The 20,078-nt window shown below is 45.5% G+C and overlaps 4 protein-coding genes across 5 annotated transcripts in view; 1 reads left to right on the top strand and 3 right to left on the bottom strand.

Moving 5' to 3' along the window:
* Positions 1–45: 45 nt before the first annotated feature.
* On the bottom strand, positions 46–15,357 carry LOC117230968. Its single transcript, XM_033488957.1, is given in 20 exon segments — positions 46–242; positions 305–363; positions 430–570; positions 671–883; positions 946–1,309; positions 1,384–1,522; positions 1,591–1,830; positions 1,906–2,107; positions 2,218–2,422; positions 2,512–2,685; positions 2,770–3,292; positions 4,096–4,333; positions 4,845–4,983; positions 5,098–5,469; positions 5,584–7,196; positions 7,308–7,466; positions 7,541–7,727; positions 7,828–9,260; positions 9,343–9,696; positions 14,803–15,357. Coding segments are annotated over 19 exon segments (6,771 nt in total). The 5' UTR covers positions 9,619–9,696; positions 14,803–15,357; the 3' UTR covers positions 46–148.
* Positions 15,358–15,851: 494 nt separating this feature from the next.
* On the bottom strand, positions 15,852–16,711 carry LOC117230966 (NADH dehydrogenase [ubiquinone] 1 alpha subcomplex subunit 5). Its single transcript, XM_033488955.1, has 3 exons — positions 16,553–16,711; positions 16,235–16,396; positions 15,852–16,134 (listed from the first exon to the last, which is right to left on the bottom strand). Exons 1-3 carry the CDS (start codon positions 16,571–16,573, stop codon positions 15,961–15,963), a joined length of 357 nt encoding a protein of 118 aa, XP_033344846.1. The 5' UTR covers positions 16,574–16,711; the 3' UTR covers positions 15,852–15,960.
* Positions 16,712–17,007: 296 nt separating this feature from the next.
* On the bottom strand, positions 17,008–18,618 carry LOC117230964 (40S ribosomal protein S5). The gene is made up of 3 exons (XM_033488952.1): positions 18,519–18,618; positions 17,490–17,862; positions 17,008–17,341 (listed from the first exon to the last, which is right to left on the bottom strand). The coding sequence occupies exons 2-3, from the start codon at positions 17,853–17,855 to the stop codon at positions 17,057–17,059; spliced, it is 651 nt and encodes a 216-aa protein (XP_033344843.1). The 5' UTR covers positions 17,856–17,862; positions 18,519–18,618; the 3' UTR covers positions 17,008–17,056.
* Positions 18,619–18,791: 173 nt separating this feature from the next.
* LOC117230945 (zinc finger protein 608) overlaps positions 18,792–20,078 on the top strand; it is a 33,153-nt gene continuing 31,866 nt past the window's right edge. Inside the window, exon 1 of one of the 2 annotated variants that reach the window (XM_033488897.1) lies at positions 18,792–19,127. The gene's annotated coding sequence lies outside the window, so the exon portion shown is untranslated. The remainder of the gene's footprint in view (positions 19,128–20,078) is intronic. The other variant, XM_033488901.1, reaches the window with a different exon arrangement.

The following is a 20,078-nucleotide window of genomic DNA, read 5'->3' on the forward strand; positions in this document are numbered from 1 at the left end:
ACCAGATATCTTAATTTTATCCTGAATTTTAACTCGTTTTATTTTTATTCCTTTACGTATAAAATACAAAGATGTTTTATTTATTTGTCGCTGTAACGATTGGTCTTCGTAGCAGACGACTGTTTTATTCGAATCGAGGTGCCTGCGATTATTTCGGAAACACAGCTTGCCGCACTAGTGTTTTTAGTTCCTCCAAATCTAAATCGTCGTCCCCTCTGAATCGATCGACGATACGTTTCATTCTAAAATCAAACACTCTCGATAATTACATATTTTACGATGCTGCGCGTACGAACTATTTTACCTATCGATACGACAATGAATACTCGATGGTAAATCGTGTTGTTTTATCTTCTGGAATACCTGCGATTCATCGAATTATAAGTATATTCGTATAATCCTGTATATAGTATAATAGTGCTTAATTACCAACAATCCTCGCTTAACAACGTCTTCTTCCAGTTCCGCGATTCTCGCTACGTAATGCGCGAAACTGCGCTTTGTGCTACCGTTGGTCAGACGGTAGAGAAAAGCCAGTGATTCATCTTGGTCGATCACGCATTCGAACGTCTGTATTCCAAAGGAAGGAAAAAATAGAAAGGGAGGGAAGAGGAAAGGGAAGAGAGGGGGTATACGAGTACAAACTATCGACAAAGATGTTTTCTCTCACCTGAGTCTCGATTACAGGAGTTTGAGGCAGTAACGCAAGTACGTTATACGCGTGCGTCGCGGCAAACACGTGAGGACAGTTCGAACCTCTTTCGGCGAACGTGTTCAGTACGGCTGCAACCAGCGACAATCCGCTAATTTCGGACGTTCCTCTGTCTAATTCGTCCGATATTACGATCGAATCTGACGTAGATGCGCGTAGAGCCACGTTTATCTGAAATGCAAACTCGTTTTTTTTTTCGATTCGATCCAGGGAAACGTACACCGCTCGCCTACCTGCCGAAGATTCTGTAGAAACGAACTCGCGTTCAGTCCGATGCTTTCTGTGTTCGACATTTGAGTCAGAACACGAGATATCGTCCCTATCGTCGCGGTTCTTGCAGGAACGTAACAACCTATATGAGCCATGAACACTACGAGTCCAATCTGTTTTAGGTATACGCTTTTGCCGCAAGAATTTGGTCCTGTTAAAACTTTGATTAAACTTGCACCTTCCCCCGAACGTATGTCGTTTGGCACGAACGTCGTCGCGCATTCCATCAGCGGATGCCGTCCTTCGACCACATTTATGATCTTTGACTCGGTCACGTTTGGTCTGACATAGTTATAATCGCGCGCCACTTTATAAAACACCAATAAACTATAACGATCGAGCAGTGCGTGTTAACCATCGAATTGTTTGTACGACCTTTGGTTGCGATTACGGGTACTTACGTGTCCAATTCGGCGCACAGTTGAATCGTGCGTAAAATTGTTCCTGTGTGTTTCTTTATGTATCGTATTAACTTTTGTACGATATGATTCTGCCGAACGGCTATTTTCAATATGATATCACCCACGGTCTCGTCTAGTTCTAGAATAAATCAGCCGAATGAGAATGAACAAGTGTAAAAGCTTGGTTCGTAAAAGCGAGACACCGACCTTTCGCCGAAGAACTTTTGTAATAATGCACCTGATTAATGCTGAATTTGAATTCCAAACCAGGGTAAGTAGCGTCTTTCGTCGGCGGAGTCGGATTCCACTCGTTTATCGCTAAAACGTAGCCAATATTTGGCAAATATAGCATGTTACAACCGGTGACAGAAGATGGAAGATGCTCTCGCATATCTTTCTCTCCCATTTGCGTAAGCAATTCGGGCAGAGTACGTCGCACATTATTCACTGTGAATCAAGAGGCTCTGATTACGATTACGATTAACAATTCGTAGAAACAATCAAGATAAATCTTGCACGCACGTTCGTCCAGCAAGGGGTCGACATTCGGTTTAACCACCAGCTTGCTTTCGCGTCTGCTCTCGCCAAAATCCACTATGTATTCGATAAAGTACTTAACGTATTGCATCTCGCTCGTGATACTTTCGGCTATTTGCCTAAACAGTTCTATTCGTCCTGCGTATTCTTCGCATATGTCCGCGATACAAATTACGTGCGAAATGGTCTGAAAAAGCAAATGAAACCGTTTGACTGATCGAGCAAGGCGCAAGGATCGTTCGCATATCGTTTATAACTGGATTCAGCAACTAAAGGAATCGGAACAAAGAATCGAACCTTGTGCAATTTGTACCAATTGGATGGCTTGGCTTGCGGTCCGGAACAACAGGCAAGCACGGTGTTGGTCAAACGATATACGTGCCTTAAGCAAGACGACAAATTCTCGACAACGCTCTGGTTCTTCGAATTCAGAAAAAATTCGACAGCGTTTAATCGTTGCTCTAATACGGCGATGTTCCGCGTCGGATGATGTAGCGTCTTCCTGCGGTTACAGATACAAACAAAAACAATAGGACAACCGGGTGTCTCCCGCGAACATATGCAACTAACAGTAGATAAACTAGAATTTACCACAGGAATTGAACTCCCGGTCTGGAATGGCAATAACGATTCAGTAACGAGAATAAACTGATTCCTTTCATCGTTGTGCTTGTTTTGCCAAATTTAAAAAGACTCGGGTGATCTCTGGCTTGGACGATATTCAGCGCCTTGTAAGTGTCCTCGTCCATTATGACCAAATCTCGACTTGTTCCGCAAAAATATAAAACCGAATAGAATGGAAAAAATTGCGGACGATGAGAGAGTGGAAGGAAAGCGATTTCAACTTACAGGTTGAGGTAATTAAGCGATACGAAGGACGGTTTTCCGGACGGATCCAACGCGATATTGTTCCAGTGTTTGTCAATGAACAGCAAGAGCGAACCCAACGCGTGTATCATCGCGCAGCATTTAAAATTGAGTATAGTATTCAAAAAGGTTAGTCTGTCCACGTTATTGGCGTTCTTCGGCTCCGAGTCGAGTCGAAGGCATCTCACCCTGTGAGAACACCGTTCGTAGTTATGCTCCTTTTTGCAGGTTACTTTCAACACGGCGTTACGCACGGTACCGCGCGAATCGAACGAATTCGTTTCCTCGTTCGATGCTTCCGTCGTCAATATCTTTTTTATAGCATTGGTAAAAGCAGCGGGCGCTGCAGCGTTCGTAATCACGTAACGGGGCAAACATTGCCTATACAGAGCATTCGTTACGTCGAAACGTTCAACGTCGTCCATCGTGTCTTCCAAAATGAATAGTTCGGACGTAACGATGTTATAATAAGCGGCGCCAAGATGACTGTTGTTCCAAATCATCGATAGAATTATCTGGGGAAAGAAAGACGAAACACTTAACGCGCAGCTTTGATCACCGGTTTGTTTGATTCGACGTTTTCGAAAATGGAAGAGGAGATAGAACAGAAATTTCGGTGAGACGTGCCTCGTCCGTGTCTTCGAAAATGGCCGTGTCGGCTGGAGGGGGATCGGTTGTGTCTTTACCGGTTTTCGATCGCGTTGCTTTCTCCAGCTGGTCGATCGTTGCTTTTTCTTCCTCGTCGCTGCTATCCGATATCAAAGATTCGAATTCGCTACGTCTTTAGATAGAGATTAGAAAAACATGAAAAAGCGTGTGAAGAATAGGAAAATACGATGATATAAATCAGTACATACATGAGCGCGCTCGACGGTGTCGACTTACGAATGGTTTTAGATCCTACGCTGGACAGACAGTCGATTATATGTCGACGATTCGACGTCGACGATTCAGTGTCGTTGAATCGTCCCGTTTCATCAGAATAATCCATCGTAGTAGGAAATATAAACGAATTTGAGCAACAGACAGAACGAGGTACGGTTCGATCGGTTGTAGTTGCGATTAGCTTTCTGCGCATGCGCGACGAGTTCGACTAAACTCGACTGTAACCGCCGCCACATTCGAAATCGGAAAGCACGTTGTAAAAACAAGATGATATTTTATTCCATTATATATTACATATATACACCGCGTTATATACATAATAACAATATATATAGAGTCGTAGTAAACGTAGAAAATGGTATGTTTCGCAACATATTCTCGATACTGTCACGAAAAATGTTGGTTAAAAAACGGGAGATTAGCTCGGAATGGGCGGAGGTGGACGAGGATTGAAGGAAATCGGCTTGTATGTTTTTCGCTTCGAAAACGGTTGCACTCCGGTTAGTATAAAATCGTGGGTAGGATTCCTTGGATGTCTCGTTGATTCTACCAGCAGCGACAAATCTTCCTCGGATGCGGTTGCTGCGGCCACGCTTCGTACTGGACTACCGGACCTGCTCTCAACGTTCGTTCGCTGTTTGTCTTCGTTCCAACTGTCTCGCTCTTGGCGTTTGACGAAAAAATTCGAGCGATTCGACGATTCGTGTCTTCGGTTAAGCGTTTGTCTGTTTTCGGCTTGCGAATCGCGAGACTCGTTTGGTCGTTGTTTAACGCGGTGCAGTAGAATTCGAAAAAATACATGTATATGTATCGATCGATCGTTCGAACGCTCTTTCTTCGAAACGAGTCGTCGATTCGCTAGACTCTGCTGTCGCGGATTCATGCACGATATCAACTTAGCTCTAATGAAGCGTTGTTAGATGACTAGAGGCGTTAGGATTATTTCTGTATCATGCCCAGCTTAAAAATTCCACGAAACGATCAACGATCGTGAATGGAACACGAACGAAACAGGATCCCGTTAAGAATCGTAAGCATAGGTACCGTATAGGTATCGTATGCTACGGAGTCCATATAAAAGATCGATACCAACGCGATTGGACGCAAACGGCGAAGAAAGCGCTTTTATTTTCTAAGCTTTCGGTTCACCAGGAAATCGAGATTCCGTATGCTCGAACCTACCTAGGTCGATGGGGTTTGCTCTTGATTCTGTTTTGCCTGGAATGCGGCCTCGTGTTCGATTGGGACAGTTCGCTGTCGCTACTCGCGAAAGAGGTTTTAGTTGCCACGGTGCCGTGCGCGAAATCTTTCCTACGAGAGAAACGTAACGTCTCGAATGAAACAGAAGGAGAGGAAAGGAGAGAGAGAGAGAGAGAGAGAGAGAGAGAGGAAGAAAGGTATATCGTTTCAACAAATCAGTCTTACCTATAATTGTCCGACTTTGGAGTAGAATTGGACGCAATTGGTGGCTTGCCAGGTTGAACGTTCGCGTCGACGAAAACGTGCGAACTTTTCGGAATGTCGCAAACTATCTTTGGATGAACAGTTGTCTGTCTGTGATTGTCTAAATGATTACAGGTATCCGGTGACCAATCGTAATACTTTGGTCGATAGTCTTTTCGCTCGGCACGAAGTTGTTTAGTCGAATCCGAGTCACCGATAGAACGTTTGCCAGGTGCGATCGTGGACGAGTTCCCAATTGGCAACGAAGTAGGAGAGGATGCGGTGGAGGAAGGCGCGCCGTCCGGATCGGCACGAGACAACTGCGAACCATCCCAGTCGGGGGTCGGCAGGCTACTGCAACAACGAACGATCTCGAGATATCGAGTTGTAGCACGATAGGTATGTATTGTTGCGTATGCAAGGCACGTTGACTCGTCGTTTTCAGCCCAGAGTCGGGGTCATACTTACTTGAAATTCTCTTCCATTTCTTTGAAAAGACGCAACTGTTGTCTGATACTCGCTTTTTCTTTCGCGCGTTTTCGTTGAAACTCTTCCTCCACTTTGCGCATCGCTTCGAGTTCGCCCTTTCTCTGCCGTTCTTTCGCTTCGGCCTCCCTCGATAGCTTCTCGGCTAATCGACGTCTTTCTATCTGTCTAACCGTCGACTGAAAAGTGAACCTTCTGCTTTTCGAATTATTCTTCCTTTGCGGTTTCGATTCTCCGATCGCGTCGAAGTTGGAAGTCCGCGTTTCTTGGTCGTCGTTCGCAGAAGACAAGAACGTTCTCCTTTGCTTTGGCTGACTGACATTCTCGCGTGGCTCGGGACAAGTCGAAAGCTCGTTAAGACCTCTGGAATCGTTGCCGCCAATGCGACTTTTCAATCTTTTACATCGTCGTTTCGATACGTTGCCGACTTTGTCCTCGTCTTCGTCCTCGTACTCGTTGTCGTCATCTTCTTCTATTTCCTCCTCCTCTTCGTCTTCTTCCTCGCGCTCGTGCGCCTTCTCGACTCGGTCTTCCTTGTTATCGTCGTTGTCTACGTCGATGTTGCTGTTTCGATCGGCATTCTTGTACGCGTTTAATCGAAAAGCCGCGATTTCAGCCTGACATTCACCTTGTTCCTCGCTATTTTGCTCGCGATTGATCGTGCTGGTTTCCGCGTAATCGGTAGAACCGATTTTTCTACTCCTTAAATGCTGCGCTCGGTGTTCCGTTTCGTTAGTCTCCGGTAGATACATAACGTGACCGCCAGGCATAAGATACGAAAAAGACGGAGGCTTCAGGATAACTGGAAAATCATTTTCTTTGACTTTAGCATCGCGGTCGATCGCCTGATTGATTCGCGAGTCTCGTTCGTCGTCGACGTCTTCTGTCAAATCATCATCGATCCCATTAACGCCGTCGTTGTTGTCTTCGTCTTCGTCATCGACGTCGTCGTCGTCGTTATCGTCGTCGTCGCTATCGCGCGAACGTTGAACGCGTCGAGCGACGCGATCTCGATACGGAAACGGCTGCCAAATCGAGGGCGAAATCCGCGCCGGTTCGATGCGGCCGCGATTGTGCTGCAACGAGGTTGGCGCGCTGGTCGATAACAACCAGTTATCGTCGAGAACGTCGCGAGTACATTTTCTCTGATGTTCGTGGGAACCTATACCGAAAGCTCCCGAAACCGATCTCTTCAGCTTCTGAAGCGAATTGAACGCAGACGCCTCCCTGGTCTTGGTTTCCGGAGCGTAGAGACACGTCGTCGTCCTGGCTTCGTCTCTGGGCAACGAGAGGGAGAAGACGTGCGCTCGCGGAGAATGATATTTCAACGGAGTGGATAAAGGCGGCGGCGAGTCGACGCCGGCGTCGCTGCTCGACTCCTCTCCCAAATCCTGTTGCGGCGTCCAAGTGGGCCTCGTCACGGTCGTTTTCATCCTGTTGATCGTACTAACGTCGAACGAGTCTTCGTTGCCGGCTCCGGCATCCCCCGATATCCCGGAATCTCCGGACTTGTCGTGCCAACTGCGGGGTCCCAAAGACAGAGGGAAAGGTGGTGGTGGCCTCGAGAGCCGCTCTATTCGCTCCTCGAACAGCACCTAAAAGAGAAACGAACGCCCGACGACATTCGCGGTTTCAACCGGAATCGAACCGGATCGAAACGGGAAGGTGACGATCGATCAACGAACAAAAACGTTACGACTACGAACCGGGATTTCTTCGCTGGCGGTGCTCATACTCGGGCCCGGTGTTTCCAACGTCGAAAGCAATCTCCAAGCAGCAGATGGCGAAAATCGCGGAATTTCCAACTGCTTCTTCGGCAAGGTGGGACGCAGCTTCAGCGAGATATTTTCCACCACGTTTCTTTCCTGAAAATGTATCGCCGGTCGGTTCGTGGAACGAACGAGAAGAAAAAGAGCAGATCGAGCGATCGACCACTCACATTATCATCCATGTCATCAGTCGCATCCGCGACGAAGGAAGGTCGGCCGTCTGCTTGATCGCGATGCAGAAACTTGACCTCGGACTCGAACTTTCCCTCGATATCTTGGTCCTGGTGGCCTCGAGTCTCCGCAGCCGAACCCTCGTTCATGCCGAAGTAAAAGGTCTTTGGCGTCGTCGAGGCAGATCTAACGGACAACGAATACAGGTGCAAGTTATCGCGTACGTTATCGAAAGAGGAAACCATCGACGGTTGGAACCGTCAACGAGTCGCGAAAAGCAACTTACGATTGATTGTGTTCTCGATCCTCCGATCGTTCGTTCGGGGCGGAGTTGCCCGTTTCTCCGACGTACTCGTTGCCTAGCGATCGCGCTTCGGATTTCTCGGCTATCGCGACGTCTGGCCACTTTTGATCGGGCGGTTGTTTCGTCGAAACGATCTTCGACCGACGGTCATCGTCTCGTCTGCTGCCAGGATCCAAATTTTGCTGCTGATGCTGCCACGGTCGCCCTTCGGTCGACTTGCAACAACTGTTGACAACATCAACCGCGTCGTTCGCTGACCGATCCCTCGATGCCGGGCTTTCGTAGGTTCGACGACGTCGGTTCGATTTAGCGATCGCATCGCGGTCGACGCCTCCTTCTGTTTCGCGATTGCCCGTTTCGATAACGTTGACTGAATCCAAGGATCGACCGCGTTGATCCCGTTCCTTACCGTCGTCGCGATTCTCTCGCCCATCTTCGATCTCGTTACGTCGACGACTCGATCGTTGATCGACAAGGCCGACCGTTTCCGCGTCGAAAGTGTCGCCCCGACGATCATGCGTGGATTCGTCGAACGCCGTTCCGCTGGAATCTAACTTGTCACGGACTCTTTTGGCCACTCGAATCAACTCCGCTTGAAACTCTGGGCTACTGATGCTTCTTTGCAGCGTGTTCTTTCCGTGATCGGACAGTCTAGAACGATGGTGGCGATGTTCGTCGACGTTCGGGCGATCGCGATCGTGCCGGTTAACAGGAACTGCATCCGCAACGACCTCGTCGTTGTCGGAATGCTGGGTCGTCCGAGAGGGACGAGGGGCGCCGTTCCAATGGTTGGGCGCGTCTCTTTGCGTGGGTCGCGATCGTTCGCGATCGCAGTCGGACGACGGTGATAGCTGCCAGGTGATTTGGGCTTTCTTCGATTCGGCGCGAGTCTTAAACAGGCGGGATCTTCGTGGAGGCGGTTGAACTTGCGAACGATGGTGATGGTGTTCGACTTGATGAGCATGAGAATGAGGATGGGAATGGAAATGCGCGTGCGGATAGAAGCGGGAGTCGACATCTCGCGAGGAGTCTCCGTGCAGACTAGGACAGGCGGGAGATGCCGGCGGAGCAGGAGCTTTGTACTTTTTCCTAGGTTTGTATACGCTTTCGAGTCGTTCTTTGGATTCCTTGCCGTAGCGGTAACAGCTGGATGATGGCGGGATTGTCTCTTGCCTGTCGATCGAGTTGCTCGATAAATCGGAGCGGCCCGGGGTCGGAGGATAGACCAGATCCGGAGAACAACGAAGGTCAGGCTCGCTGCCAAACTTCTTCAGATTGCCGGCACTGGTGTTCGCATCTGGCCGACTCGAATCGGCTCGATAGCGACAGCAGTGCCGATCGATCCTTCTCGAACAGGGTTGGACGAGGTTCGACGCGGAACCGCTTCTCTCCCGAAACGAAGGATCGTTGGTACGCTGCAACAGAAAGACGGTCAAGGCAATGACGCATGATTTTCTAGGTCGCGTTCGTTTTCTACTAATTAACGACGAGTTTCACCTTGGTGAGGTCGCGAGACGACGCGAACGTCGGTGCTCTGCGACCACTGATCGTTCCACCGTTCTGTATGATACTTCCGTTGTCGGTGGCGCGTAACCTCTGATTCGGTGGCTCGGGGAGGACCTTGCGCGCAGCGGTTGGCTGCGACCGATGTCTCGTTAATTCCCGAGGGAAGGACTGAGACCAACCCCGATTTACTCCATCCGGCACGGTCAGCCCGTTCGAACACACGGACGCAGCTTGCTGATCTCGAGAACTGCTCCCATTGTTGCCCATCTCGACGACCCTGCGGCGTCCTCGCTGCAGCTACGAGAACCGCGACCGATCCTCCATCGTCCGTGCATTCGGCGCTTCCTAAAATTCTTTGTAATTTCATCATCCTCGCTTTCTTCTGCCTCGTCTGCCTTCCCCGCCTTTCTTGCTTTTCACTCATATTTCGTTCTACTTGGCATAGCGTTGGTCGAGCCAACGAAATGCTTCTCGTTCGTGGAGACGAACTGCGCGAACCGAACAGAAGACCAACTCGTGCTCGATACCAGCGGTAACGGTTTTGCCTAACGGGTTCGAATTAGTGCAAGAGTCTCGATAAATCGACGGCCAGCGGCATATACTGCGTGCGCGTTGCTCGTCTTCTTCGAAAAATCGACCAGCTCGATCTCAAGTAGTCGCAGCACGCTCGAATAGACGCGACGATAAATACGATCACGGCGAGTAAATTTACACGCCTACTGTTTTCCCGCTAAACGAGTATTCCATCTTTCGAGCAACGTTCCCGACGTTGTTGCGTAAAAGCAAGGAGAAAGCTGTGCCGAGAGGCATCTTCGTCGTCGTCATCTTTGCCGTAACGCTTCCTCGACCTTCGTCTATCGCCGCAGCGATTGCCGCCAATAGCCCAATTAGTCCGACCGGTAGCGATCGGAAAATCGGATGAGAGCGTTCCTGCATCCATGTATGTATGGGAGGTGAAGAAGAAGAAGAAGACAGCAAGAGAGAGAGAGAGAGAGAAATTGAAGCACGCCGTAGATGAAATCGGATCGAGGTCGCGGTCCACGTGTGAAAAAGAGAGTCTTTCAGGACAAGTTCGATCCAGTATATCCGGTGAGAGCGGACGAGCGATAACTGTCAGCCTGTTCTCATCTTGCGCGTTCTCTCTTTGCTTTCGAAGTCGAGAACGCGTTTCATGACCGAAATTCGATCGACGAGAACGTAAACGGAAGAATCCGCGGAAGGAATCCGAAAGTTGATAAACCAGTCCGGAGAAGGGGAAGAATGGCGGGAGAATGCCGTCAGTTGCCGCGATAGGACAAAACACGAATCGATGTCGACGTCGCGTTGCACTCGTGGCCTATTCCTAGCCGAATCAACGCAACGGAACAAGCGCAAGAAGAAAAGGAGAAAAACGACAGGAGGGCAAGTGGAAAAAAGGAGAGAAGCGATCGTTTCGACTCTGACACGGCAAAATCTAGCGTACAGCGGGTACAGAGCGGCGATTAGTCGTGGATCGTTGGCTCGCTTCACGGGACGTGAGTCGTTGGCCGAATAGTCGCATGATCCCAGGCTCTAGACCGATGTTGCGCGTCGGACCTTCGCCTCGATTTCTCTCGTAACGGTTCGAATGCCGTATGTATTACGCGGCACCGTAATAGACCGTGTACGATTTCCGTATTTGCTCGTACGTGCCACTTCCTCTTCCGTCGTTTCGCGGCAAAATTTCTTACAACGACCGTTGCTCGTCATCCGTTTTCCTCGCTTCGCGCTCGCTTATCGAGCACTGGCGTTAGCGTCGTAAGACGAGATCGATCAGAGAAACGACGAACGACGGAAAGAAATATAGAGGACAAAGAGAAGGGAAAGCAAAAGCGCCGAACACTATCCAGGAACGAAGGCGAGTTCCACGGAAGGAGAGCGAACGAAACGCATAACCGGTTATCGTTTAACTGCCCGATCGTTGTCGGTCTTGCCATTTGCTCTTTCGTTCTACGTTTCTAGTTCGAAGTTGCGTTCCCGCGCAAAAATCGCCTAGACAAGGCATACGCCCGATCGGATCGTTTGACGCATCAAACGCAAGTGACAAACGACGACGACAGCAACGACGAGTACGGGAGTATGGGGCATTTGCGTCGTCGCGTATTTTCTCGAACGAGCGCGTAGCTCTTCCTTTTTGGAAAATACATCGAACAGCGATTATCCCGCGGTTGTTGGATCTGGGCGCCAGCTAAAACGAAAAGGAGAGAAGGGCTGAGGTTTGGTCCTAGTGGGAAGCTCGCAGGCAGAAGGAGACAAGAAGAAGTAGGAAGAGGACGGGTTGCAGGGGTCGGAGAAAGATAGAAGAGAACGGCAGGATATCGAGAACGAGTACGGATGGGTTTTATTCGCGAGGCATCTGGGTCAGTCAGAGTCGCACAAGTGCACTGTGCCGCACCTATTCCGTTCGCCGCACCTGTGCGCATGCGTGTTGGCTAGCAGGAGCGTAAAATCTCGGTGGATCGGAGATTCGATCGAACGAACGAGCCGAACGAAACCAGAAAAGAAAGAACGCCGCAAAAGCGAAAAAAAGAAGCGGCATCGTTCGGAATTATTTTCTCAGCATCGTTTCCCAGGAATTTTGGTATGCGGAAGGAAAGCTACGTAGCAAGGTTCGCAGAGCGATTGAGCGAAAGGCGGAGAAAAGAGAAGGGAGGGAACGACGTGTGTGCGTTATCTATATGATGGTGTTGGTGGTGGCAGCAGTCGAGCAATGTGTACCGGTAAAGAGAGAGCTAAGTATATGTATAGTTACATACCGGTTAATAAAAGAGAGAAGGAAGAGAGAGAGAGAGAGAGAAGGGGGAGTATCGATGCGAGAATGAAAGAGAGCACGGAACATTTCGGACGCGAAGCAGAGATAGATGCGATCGGTAATCGAGGGAACAACGCGGCCGATTCGATGTTCGGAGTTCGCGGAATATTCGACGCCCGGGGAGGCCCTTCGATCACTCTCCCGAACCACCACTTTTTTCGAGCATTTCTTTCTCGTACAGCGAGTAACAAGTATATAATGTATAAGCGATATACGTCTATTTTGTCTTTTTGCCTTCCTCAGCTTCGACTTAACTCGCTGTTTGCCCTTGTGGTCATCGCCACAGCGTTGTCATCGCTATTGCCATCGTAATCGTCGTCGTATCTATCGTTATTCTCTCGTCAACTTTCGACTACTGACCTCATTCGAACCACGATTCTCTCTGTTATTGCTGCGCGCGGTACTTTGACTGCTGTCGCATTACCGGGAAACTAGCATCGAAAATCCAGGTCAATCGCGCGCCCGCCCATACGTGCGATTCTTTCGTGAGATGAAGCGTTCGTTGCGAAACTTCCTGCGCGCGTTGCGCGGATCCACGATTCCTCGAAAGCAAATATGTACGTGGAGTCGGTCAAATTTCGCCGTATTTTTCTTTCCCCAATGGATATCGTCCGCGAACGCGATTCTACACATCGACTTTAACCGAAATAGAGCTACTACGAATGCTACTCGTAATCCATAATCCACTGACTGACGAAGAATGGCATGCCCAGCCGCGATAATTCAACGAGGATTGTGACGTCCTCGACGCTGAAGGGCAAATGGCAAGAACCAGCGAGAAGTGAAAGCTGTGTTTGCGCAAAGAAGGAACAGCGATGCGTTCAAGATCCGAATGATTTTATTTGATATTCCGACACGGCTCTTTTAAATATATCCTTCGTTGAAAGAGAAGAAAGGAAAGAAGAAAGAGGATGGGCTCCATTGGCAATGAGACTGCCAACGATGTTGATCGAGGAAAGAAGACGGTGCGAAACTGTGCGTCTAGTCGAACGGAATCGAAAGAAACGAAACGGATGGGAAGCGAAATGAAACGAAGCGAGACGAACCGTAATCATCCGCGCATTGAAGAAACTACGAGTGTTAGAAGAGAAAGGATGGAAGATACGACAGTCCTCCGTGCGAGAAGTGAACCGCTTTTCTCAAGGAAGCGAGGAGAGTAATACGACCGTCGCTTTACGACTCGAGATTCGTTGTTCGTGAGATACCGTCTCGTTAATTGGAAACTACCGAGCGAAAGCTTCGTTAACAGGCAACGAATGAAAACTACGCTTAACGCGCTACCGTAGACGTATACACAAAATAGGCGAGTACACGCTTGCTTACGCATTCGATGCAGCTGCGACTGCGCGAACAAACTCGACATCATATAGGGCGCGCGCAAACCAAATTTCCTTCTTCGAAACTTTCCTACGCGCCGATCGACCGTTTCAGCGCACGGCTTTCTCGTTCGTAAAACACGCGAGAAAACGCCGCCGATTAACCTTGGATAGCTCCGTATCGCATTATCCTTACGTAGTGTACCACGTCCGAATCTAAACTATTGTTGTATGTGACACCCTGATAAAGTGTACCGGTAAGGAAAAATCAAGGGGCGAAGCGTCCCCAGTGAAACGTATCGATATTCTGGCTCGATTTTTAAACGCACGTTTTAATCGCGTCTAAGCTGTAACCTAAGCGGAAATCCAAGCCAGAATGGCTAGCGCGAAAAACGACCAACGCTCATTTGCAATCCCTCTCACCTGCGTCGTAGAACAAAAATTGAAGCTTCGAACCATCCTCTCGAGATATATATGAAACGAAAGATCTTTAACGATTCCTCGTGCTTCGATTTTTTCCAAAAACTGCGTCGCGGTTATGGATTGAAAAAAAAAAGGGGGAAAACGGATACGAGAAAGAGAAAACGTCGCGCTGCAGGAATCGTTAAAGAGTAAACAAAGCTAGTGGTCTCTCGGTAAAGATACATCGAGCGGGAAGCATCTAACGGGGCAACGTCACGGCGCGTTAATCTTCTGCCGATTTTGTCTATTCTTTCCGTATTTCTCCCATCTTTCGCGACAACAACCGACCGCGATCGTACGGATTCTTTCCACGATCGACGATTCGAGAATCTCCCGCGAGACTGTTCTCGCTGTTTGTTCGACCGATGCTAATATCTCTACCGCTTTCGTTTCGTCGCAATCAACGAAATTACACGCATTGTACTCGTGAACGGGAACAGGGACACGGTTTTTTCCACGAGTATTGTTCTCCATCGTAGAATCTGCCGTACACATTTATCTGCTGAATGATGCTCCCACCGTGTTTGTTGGCCATTTCGAATACACGGCCTTTTAAAATTTCTGTTGCGTCGCGTCGCGCGAAAGGTCTTTGCGTTCGAAAGGAGGCCATCGATTCTTAAGCAGTCAGGATACAAATTCGTACAACGTTTATTTTTTGAACCGATCTCGAATTTCATGGCTCCTGTTCTTTAAAATCCTGTCATCGTACGAAAAACTGGAAGCAACGCACTCCTATTCGTCAATATAGGAGTTGAAAATTTATCGACCCTATGATTGCGATAAATACACATTTTTCGACCATTTTCTCGGTGTTATTACATTTACATGTACATATATACTTGCCTTAATTAAAGTTAGCGGTAGCGTAGAATAAACAGCAAACAACACGTAACAGTCGAATTGTACGATATTATTCACTGTCGCGAGTATCTCCGTGCGGTACGACTTCTCTCTTCCTAGAGATCGACTGTTATCGTACGCTGTAGCACACGCGCAATTTCCCCGACGACTAGGTAAATTTCAAATGTCGAATTCGCGAGACTATAATCGTACTTTCGGTATGCGAACGTCTGCCACGAGATTAAGCGTGGCAATAGGGAACGATTAAGGATAGACGAAAATCGGCTGACGAGAAAGCGAATGAGAAAGTAGGTATGGCAGCAGGAAGAACAAGATATAGAATAAGGATGAGAGAAGGATCAAAGTGAGGGAGAGGAGGGAAAATAGTTGCAAAAATGGGAAAAGAGGAAAAAGAGAAAGGAGGAAAGAAGAGAAAAGAGGAAGGAGAAAACAAAGAGCGAAATCGTCGAACTGCACGGTGCGTTTAGATGGTAAGACGACTCAAAAGAGAGTGCGATCCGCGCGGTCCTTATCCTCGAACGCGACGCGAAATCGGAACTGAGCGACGGTGGCGGCGGCGACGGCGGCCCTCGAATCCCCACCCCTGTGAACACTGGTTAAAACCGTTCTCCTACCATCGCTCGTCTTTCATCTATCTACCAACCTGCCTACTATCTCTCCATCCTTTTCACCTAACCATGTAACGCATAGCATTGTCCCTTCCCCTACCTATCTCATCCTTGCCGCATTCCTTTCAACGTATTCCTTCTATATGAGTGTGTTATGTGACGTTTTTTCTAATGTTCCAACAATTAGACGTAGCTGTTCAACATTTCGCCACCTTTTTTCGCTAAATGTTTGAATCGTGATGTATCATCCGATTTTCTTCCTTCTGCGATCCTTTACCTCAACACCTCGTGTCTTTACGCACGTCAAGTTCACACTAATCGAACGCAAATCGATTTTTCACAACTAAATGCTCATTCTTGTCTCATATTAGCAACTATTTGCTTTAGGAAATACGTACTTGCTATCAACAATAAACACGATCGTTGACAATGCGTTGCTACATGGAAGTATAATTTAATCTATGATTCTATTACATTAACCGATAAGCTATTCGCTTAGTACTATGTACAAATATTTGAAAGACAATTAAAATTATTTGTGAGGGGGCCAAGTCCACTGATGCAGTGGAGCTTTTTCCATCAGACTTTCCCATGGCTTATACTCAAACATATCCTGTGCCAAGTTCAGTTCGTTTTTCGCGTGAATTATTAGTTCCTCGATTTGTCCCTGGTTTATCTTTTCTTCTATAGCAGGGACGCTTTCATTCTGCAACGTCAGATATGTACATATTATATCGGTAATTCGATTCGAAATAAAAATATCGTCCAAATATCTAGTATTTAAGAATCCTTAAGTGAGAAATAACCTGTGATATAATATCGGTCCTTTCCTTAATCAAACTTTCGATAGATTTCCTGTAAATGTAGTCTTGTGGCATCTGATTCACGAGCCGTAAAATTCGTTCATACAATACACGAAGTTCCACACGAGGATTCACAGATACAGCGAGTCCAGTTAAGTTTGTTGACTATAAATAAAAAGATATTGTTATTGAACAGAACATGAAAAAAAGGTATGGTTATGTTTTGAACGAAATGACGGAACCATTTCGAGAATGAAAGAGATATTATCCAATTATTTTAGCAATTTACTAATTATATTATGTTATACACAGAGACGTTACCTTTTTCAATGCTCCTGACATGATCGTACACGTACAACCTATTTCTCTGAAATAAAAACCAATTACGCGATCAACTTCCGATTTGACTCAACCTCTAAATTATACGATACGATATATTTTCTGTAGTGGTAACACTGCATTGCTACAACATCGCTATCTCGACAATAAATTGTCAACTACGCTTGGTATGTTCAAATTAAAGAATCATGCAATTTCTGAATATCGTTTATCTCCCTTTCATCTTTATCTTAATCGAATCATTCCCTGTTGATTTTGTTCACTTTTGCGTTAGCCTTCCAACAGAATTCGCTCGTTATTTCGTTAACGGACAAAATTATGAAATTGAAGATCAAATAATGTTTATTCGAATAACAATTCGATCCTTTTTTTATCATGATGTATCCTTATACGTGTAGTATATGAACGACAAGGACGGGAAACATATAGAGCAAGAATCACTTTAAAGACATATCATTTATTTTATATTTTCACAAATAAACATGTTTATCGATTAGATTTAGCAACACGTTCGAGTTCGTCCTTCTTTTTAATCGCGTAAGAATTAGACGAACCTTTGGCAGCATTAATGAGTTCATCCGCCAAACATTCGGCAATCGTCTTAATGTTACGGAATGCGGCTTCTCTAGCACCGGTACATAATAACCAAATGGCCTGATTTACTCGTCGTAGCGGAGAAACATCCACCGCTTGTCTTCTAACCGTACCAGCACGACCAATACGCGTGGAATCTTCTCTTGGTCCTGAGTTAATGATAGCCGTCACAAGAACCTTCGTACAAACGTAATAAACGTAAAGATAAACGTGTGTAAATGCATTTTCATTCTAATTTTACTTATTTATATACATATGTACATATATAAAATAGAGTAACCATAGTTGGTTACAAAAAAAAAAATGACTATAATATATGCATTACCTGTAAAGGATTATCACCCGTTAGCAGGTGAATTATTTCAAAGGCATGTTTTACAATTCTTACTGCCATTAACTTTTTCCCATTGTTTCTTCCGTGCATCATTAAAGAATTTGTGAGACGTTCAACTATGGGACATTGAGCTTTTCGAAATCGTTTCGCAGCATAACGTCCAGCAGAATGTGGTAGATATTTCGCATTTTTCTCTTTTACAGCGATATAGTCTTGTAATGACATATCGTTCACTTGTACATCATCGCAATTCCAACGACCAAATAATTTAATTTCTGGCAATTCAGCGGAAAGTGCCACAGGCAAAGTTGTAGTGGTAGGTACCACTATATCATCATACGTTTCTATGTCAGCCATGATTTATCTGTAAAATAAAAGTTATCATTAAAAACTTCTTATATATGTGTTATTTATATAAATTGTATATTAATAATGCAAAATCATAGATCGCCAATTTTTAGCACTATGTGCATAAATCACAGAGAGAATATATTCATTATTCTGCAAAATGAATATAAAAATTGAAAATTTGAAAAATATTCCATTTAACAGATTCAAATATTGCAAACGCTGTTTATTTTTGTTGAATATCAATCAACGCGGTACATTGATAGAAATGAGGAAAAAAAGAAAAAAAACGAAAAAAAGAGAAAGAAATATGTATAAACATCGCTTAGTTGTATAACTAGTAAAGTTTGACAGAAATTGTAACAGCGCGGAATAATTGAAACGATATAGACGTTCAACGCTATTTCTTTGAAATTGAATGTTTTCAAAGTCCTCTCATTGTTATCTATGAAACACCACAACTTTGTTGATATAAAAACTTGTATACGAATAACACGAAGACATGTGGCCATGTGGTCGCGTGTACAAATCGAAACATATTTAGCTAGTAAATAGTAGAACGTATTATACGTTTTTAATCACCGACTATCGTTTGCACGTTGCCAATATAATGATATCACTTTTTTTAACACAACTGAATAGGTAAAGTTATCGAATCTTCGAGTCCCTTACCATACAAACTTCGTTCACGTCTTCTTTGGAGTGAGCGTGAACAGGAAAAGACCATGACACTAGTGGCGCTTCGACCTGTGACTGCCGGATTTCACATACCCTAGTCAATTTCAACATACAACGTGACTATCTTTAATTTCCATATCATATATATTTATGATATAATATAGACTACTTTCACGCATAATTAATTTCCATCGTTTCCTTGATCGATTAATTTTTTGTTGTAATGAGGAAGCATGACAAGTTTTCAATATTATAGTCGTTAATTTGACTACCAAGTGTTTACAGCAGTACTGGTAAACGCACAAGCAGAGACGATTGGTTCGTGAGTTGCCATTTTGAGCGTGTATTTATGAGTAATTCTACTTAAATAACATATTATTAGTGAATCTTTGTGATATTCTATTCAGTTGTCATAATTGTTTAAAAGTGCACATGTGAAACAGTTCGATAATTGTGTACGATCAAGTGTTTGGTTTCATGTTTGGGGTTAGTACCGGTTACCGCGAGTAAACCGGTACATGTCGAATAGATAAGTTCGCGTCAACTACGAAAGATGTCACTACTAAAAAATCTGGAACAACTTCCGGTCTTTAGAAGGAAACGGTAAGTATTATTTGTATTTTTATATTTGTCTCTAATTTACCTTTGGACATGATACTACGCGTCGACAGTAAATGAATGTCATTTCTGCAAGAATTATGTATATCAGATAAATGTATTGCGCGACCTATCCATGTTCTTACAAAGTATGTAGTTACCCAGGTAGTAAGATATACGACATTGTACTTGTGAAAACAAGCAATTAATGTATCAGAAAGAGAGAGAGAGAGAGAGAAAGAGAGGGTGGGCGAGAATGAAGGGGGCGAGAATGAAGGGGGCGAGAATGAAGGGGGCGAGCGGTAAGAACAGCTAAGTGCGAAAATTTAAATATTATATCAATTATTTCATATATTACAAGAATATTGTGGCCATTGCAATTCAATAAAAGATAGTTACAGTTTTATACTTGACGGATGAATGAATTGGTTTGGTAGAGGAAATAAGTATCGCGAATAATTTGCAATGTCATGTTAATAACAATATCAATATTACAGTAAAGCAAAATAAAAGGAAAGAAACAAGAATGAGAAGGTTTCTAAACCTTACTAAACCAAGATTAGGTTCCTAATTCTGTTTGTTCCAAGATTTTATCCGGCATTAAAGGTTCTGTCATTAAGAAAAAAGACCGTCATCGGCGAAAAGTATTCGTTCATTAAAGTCATAAAGTTCGTAAATTTGTTTGCTAATATACAGTTAACAGGATAAATTCGAAATCGAGGGACTATTAACAATAAATCAGAATGACGTGGAATTTAGCTCGGTTTGGATCTGCATCTAATTCAGCTGGTGTTTTTCTTTCAATGGAAGCAACGCGATGAAAAGTAGAAGGGCACCGATAGCCGAATCGTGGGAGGGTTCGAACATGGGGTGTATCCTAGCAACTTACCGAACCGCTAGAGGGTAGTCGTTCAGTGACGTAGCTACAGATTTCCTACCTGCTGTATCGACTATTTT

Source organism: Bombus vosnesenskii, unplaced genomic scaffold (assembly GCF_011952255.1).
Source record: "Bombus vosnesenskii isolate JDL3184/JDL3185 unplaced genomic scaffold, Bvos_JDL3184-5_v1.1 scf7180000013270, whole genome shotgun sequence".
In the NCBI taxonomy this organism is placed as follows: domain Eukaryota; kingdom Metazoa; phylum Arthropoda; class Insecta; order Hymenoptera; family Apidae; genus Bombus; species Bombus vosnesenskii.

Excerpts from the sequence above, each read along its gene's own strand:
- LOC117230964 (XM_033488952.1), bottom strand. The coding sequence starts at position 17,855 with ATGGCTGACATAGAAACGTATGATGATATAGTGGTACCTACCACTACA. Across the intron at positions 17,342-17,489 it reads CGGGTGATAATCCTTTACAG|GTTCTTGTGACGGCTATCAT; the intron begins GTAATGCATATA and ends GTTTGTACGAAG.
- LOC117230966 (XM_033488955.1), bottom strand. The coding sequence starts at position 16,573 with ATGTCAGGAGCATTGAAAAAG. Across the intron at positions 16,397-16,552 it reads TGTCAGGAGCATTGAAAAAG|TCAACAAACTTAACTGGACT; the intron begins GTAACGTCTCTG and ends TTTTATTTATAG. Across the intron at positions 16,135-16,234 it reads GGACCGATATTATATCACAG|AATGAAAGCGTCCCTGCTAT; the intron begins GTTATTTCTCAC and ends CTGACGTTGCAG.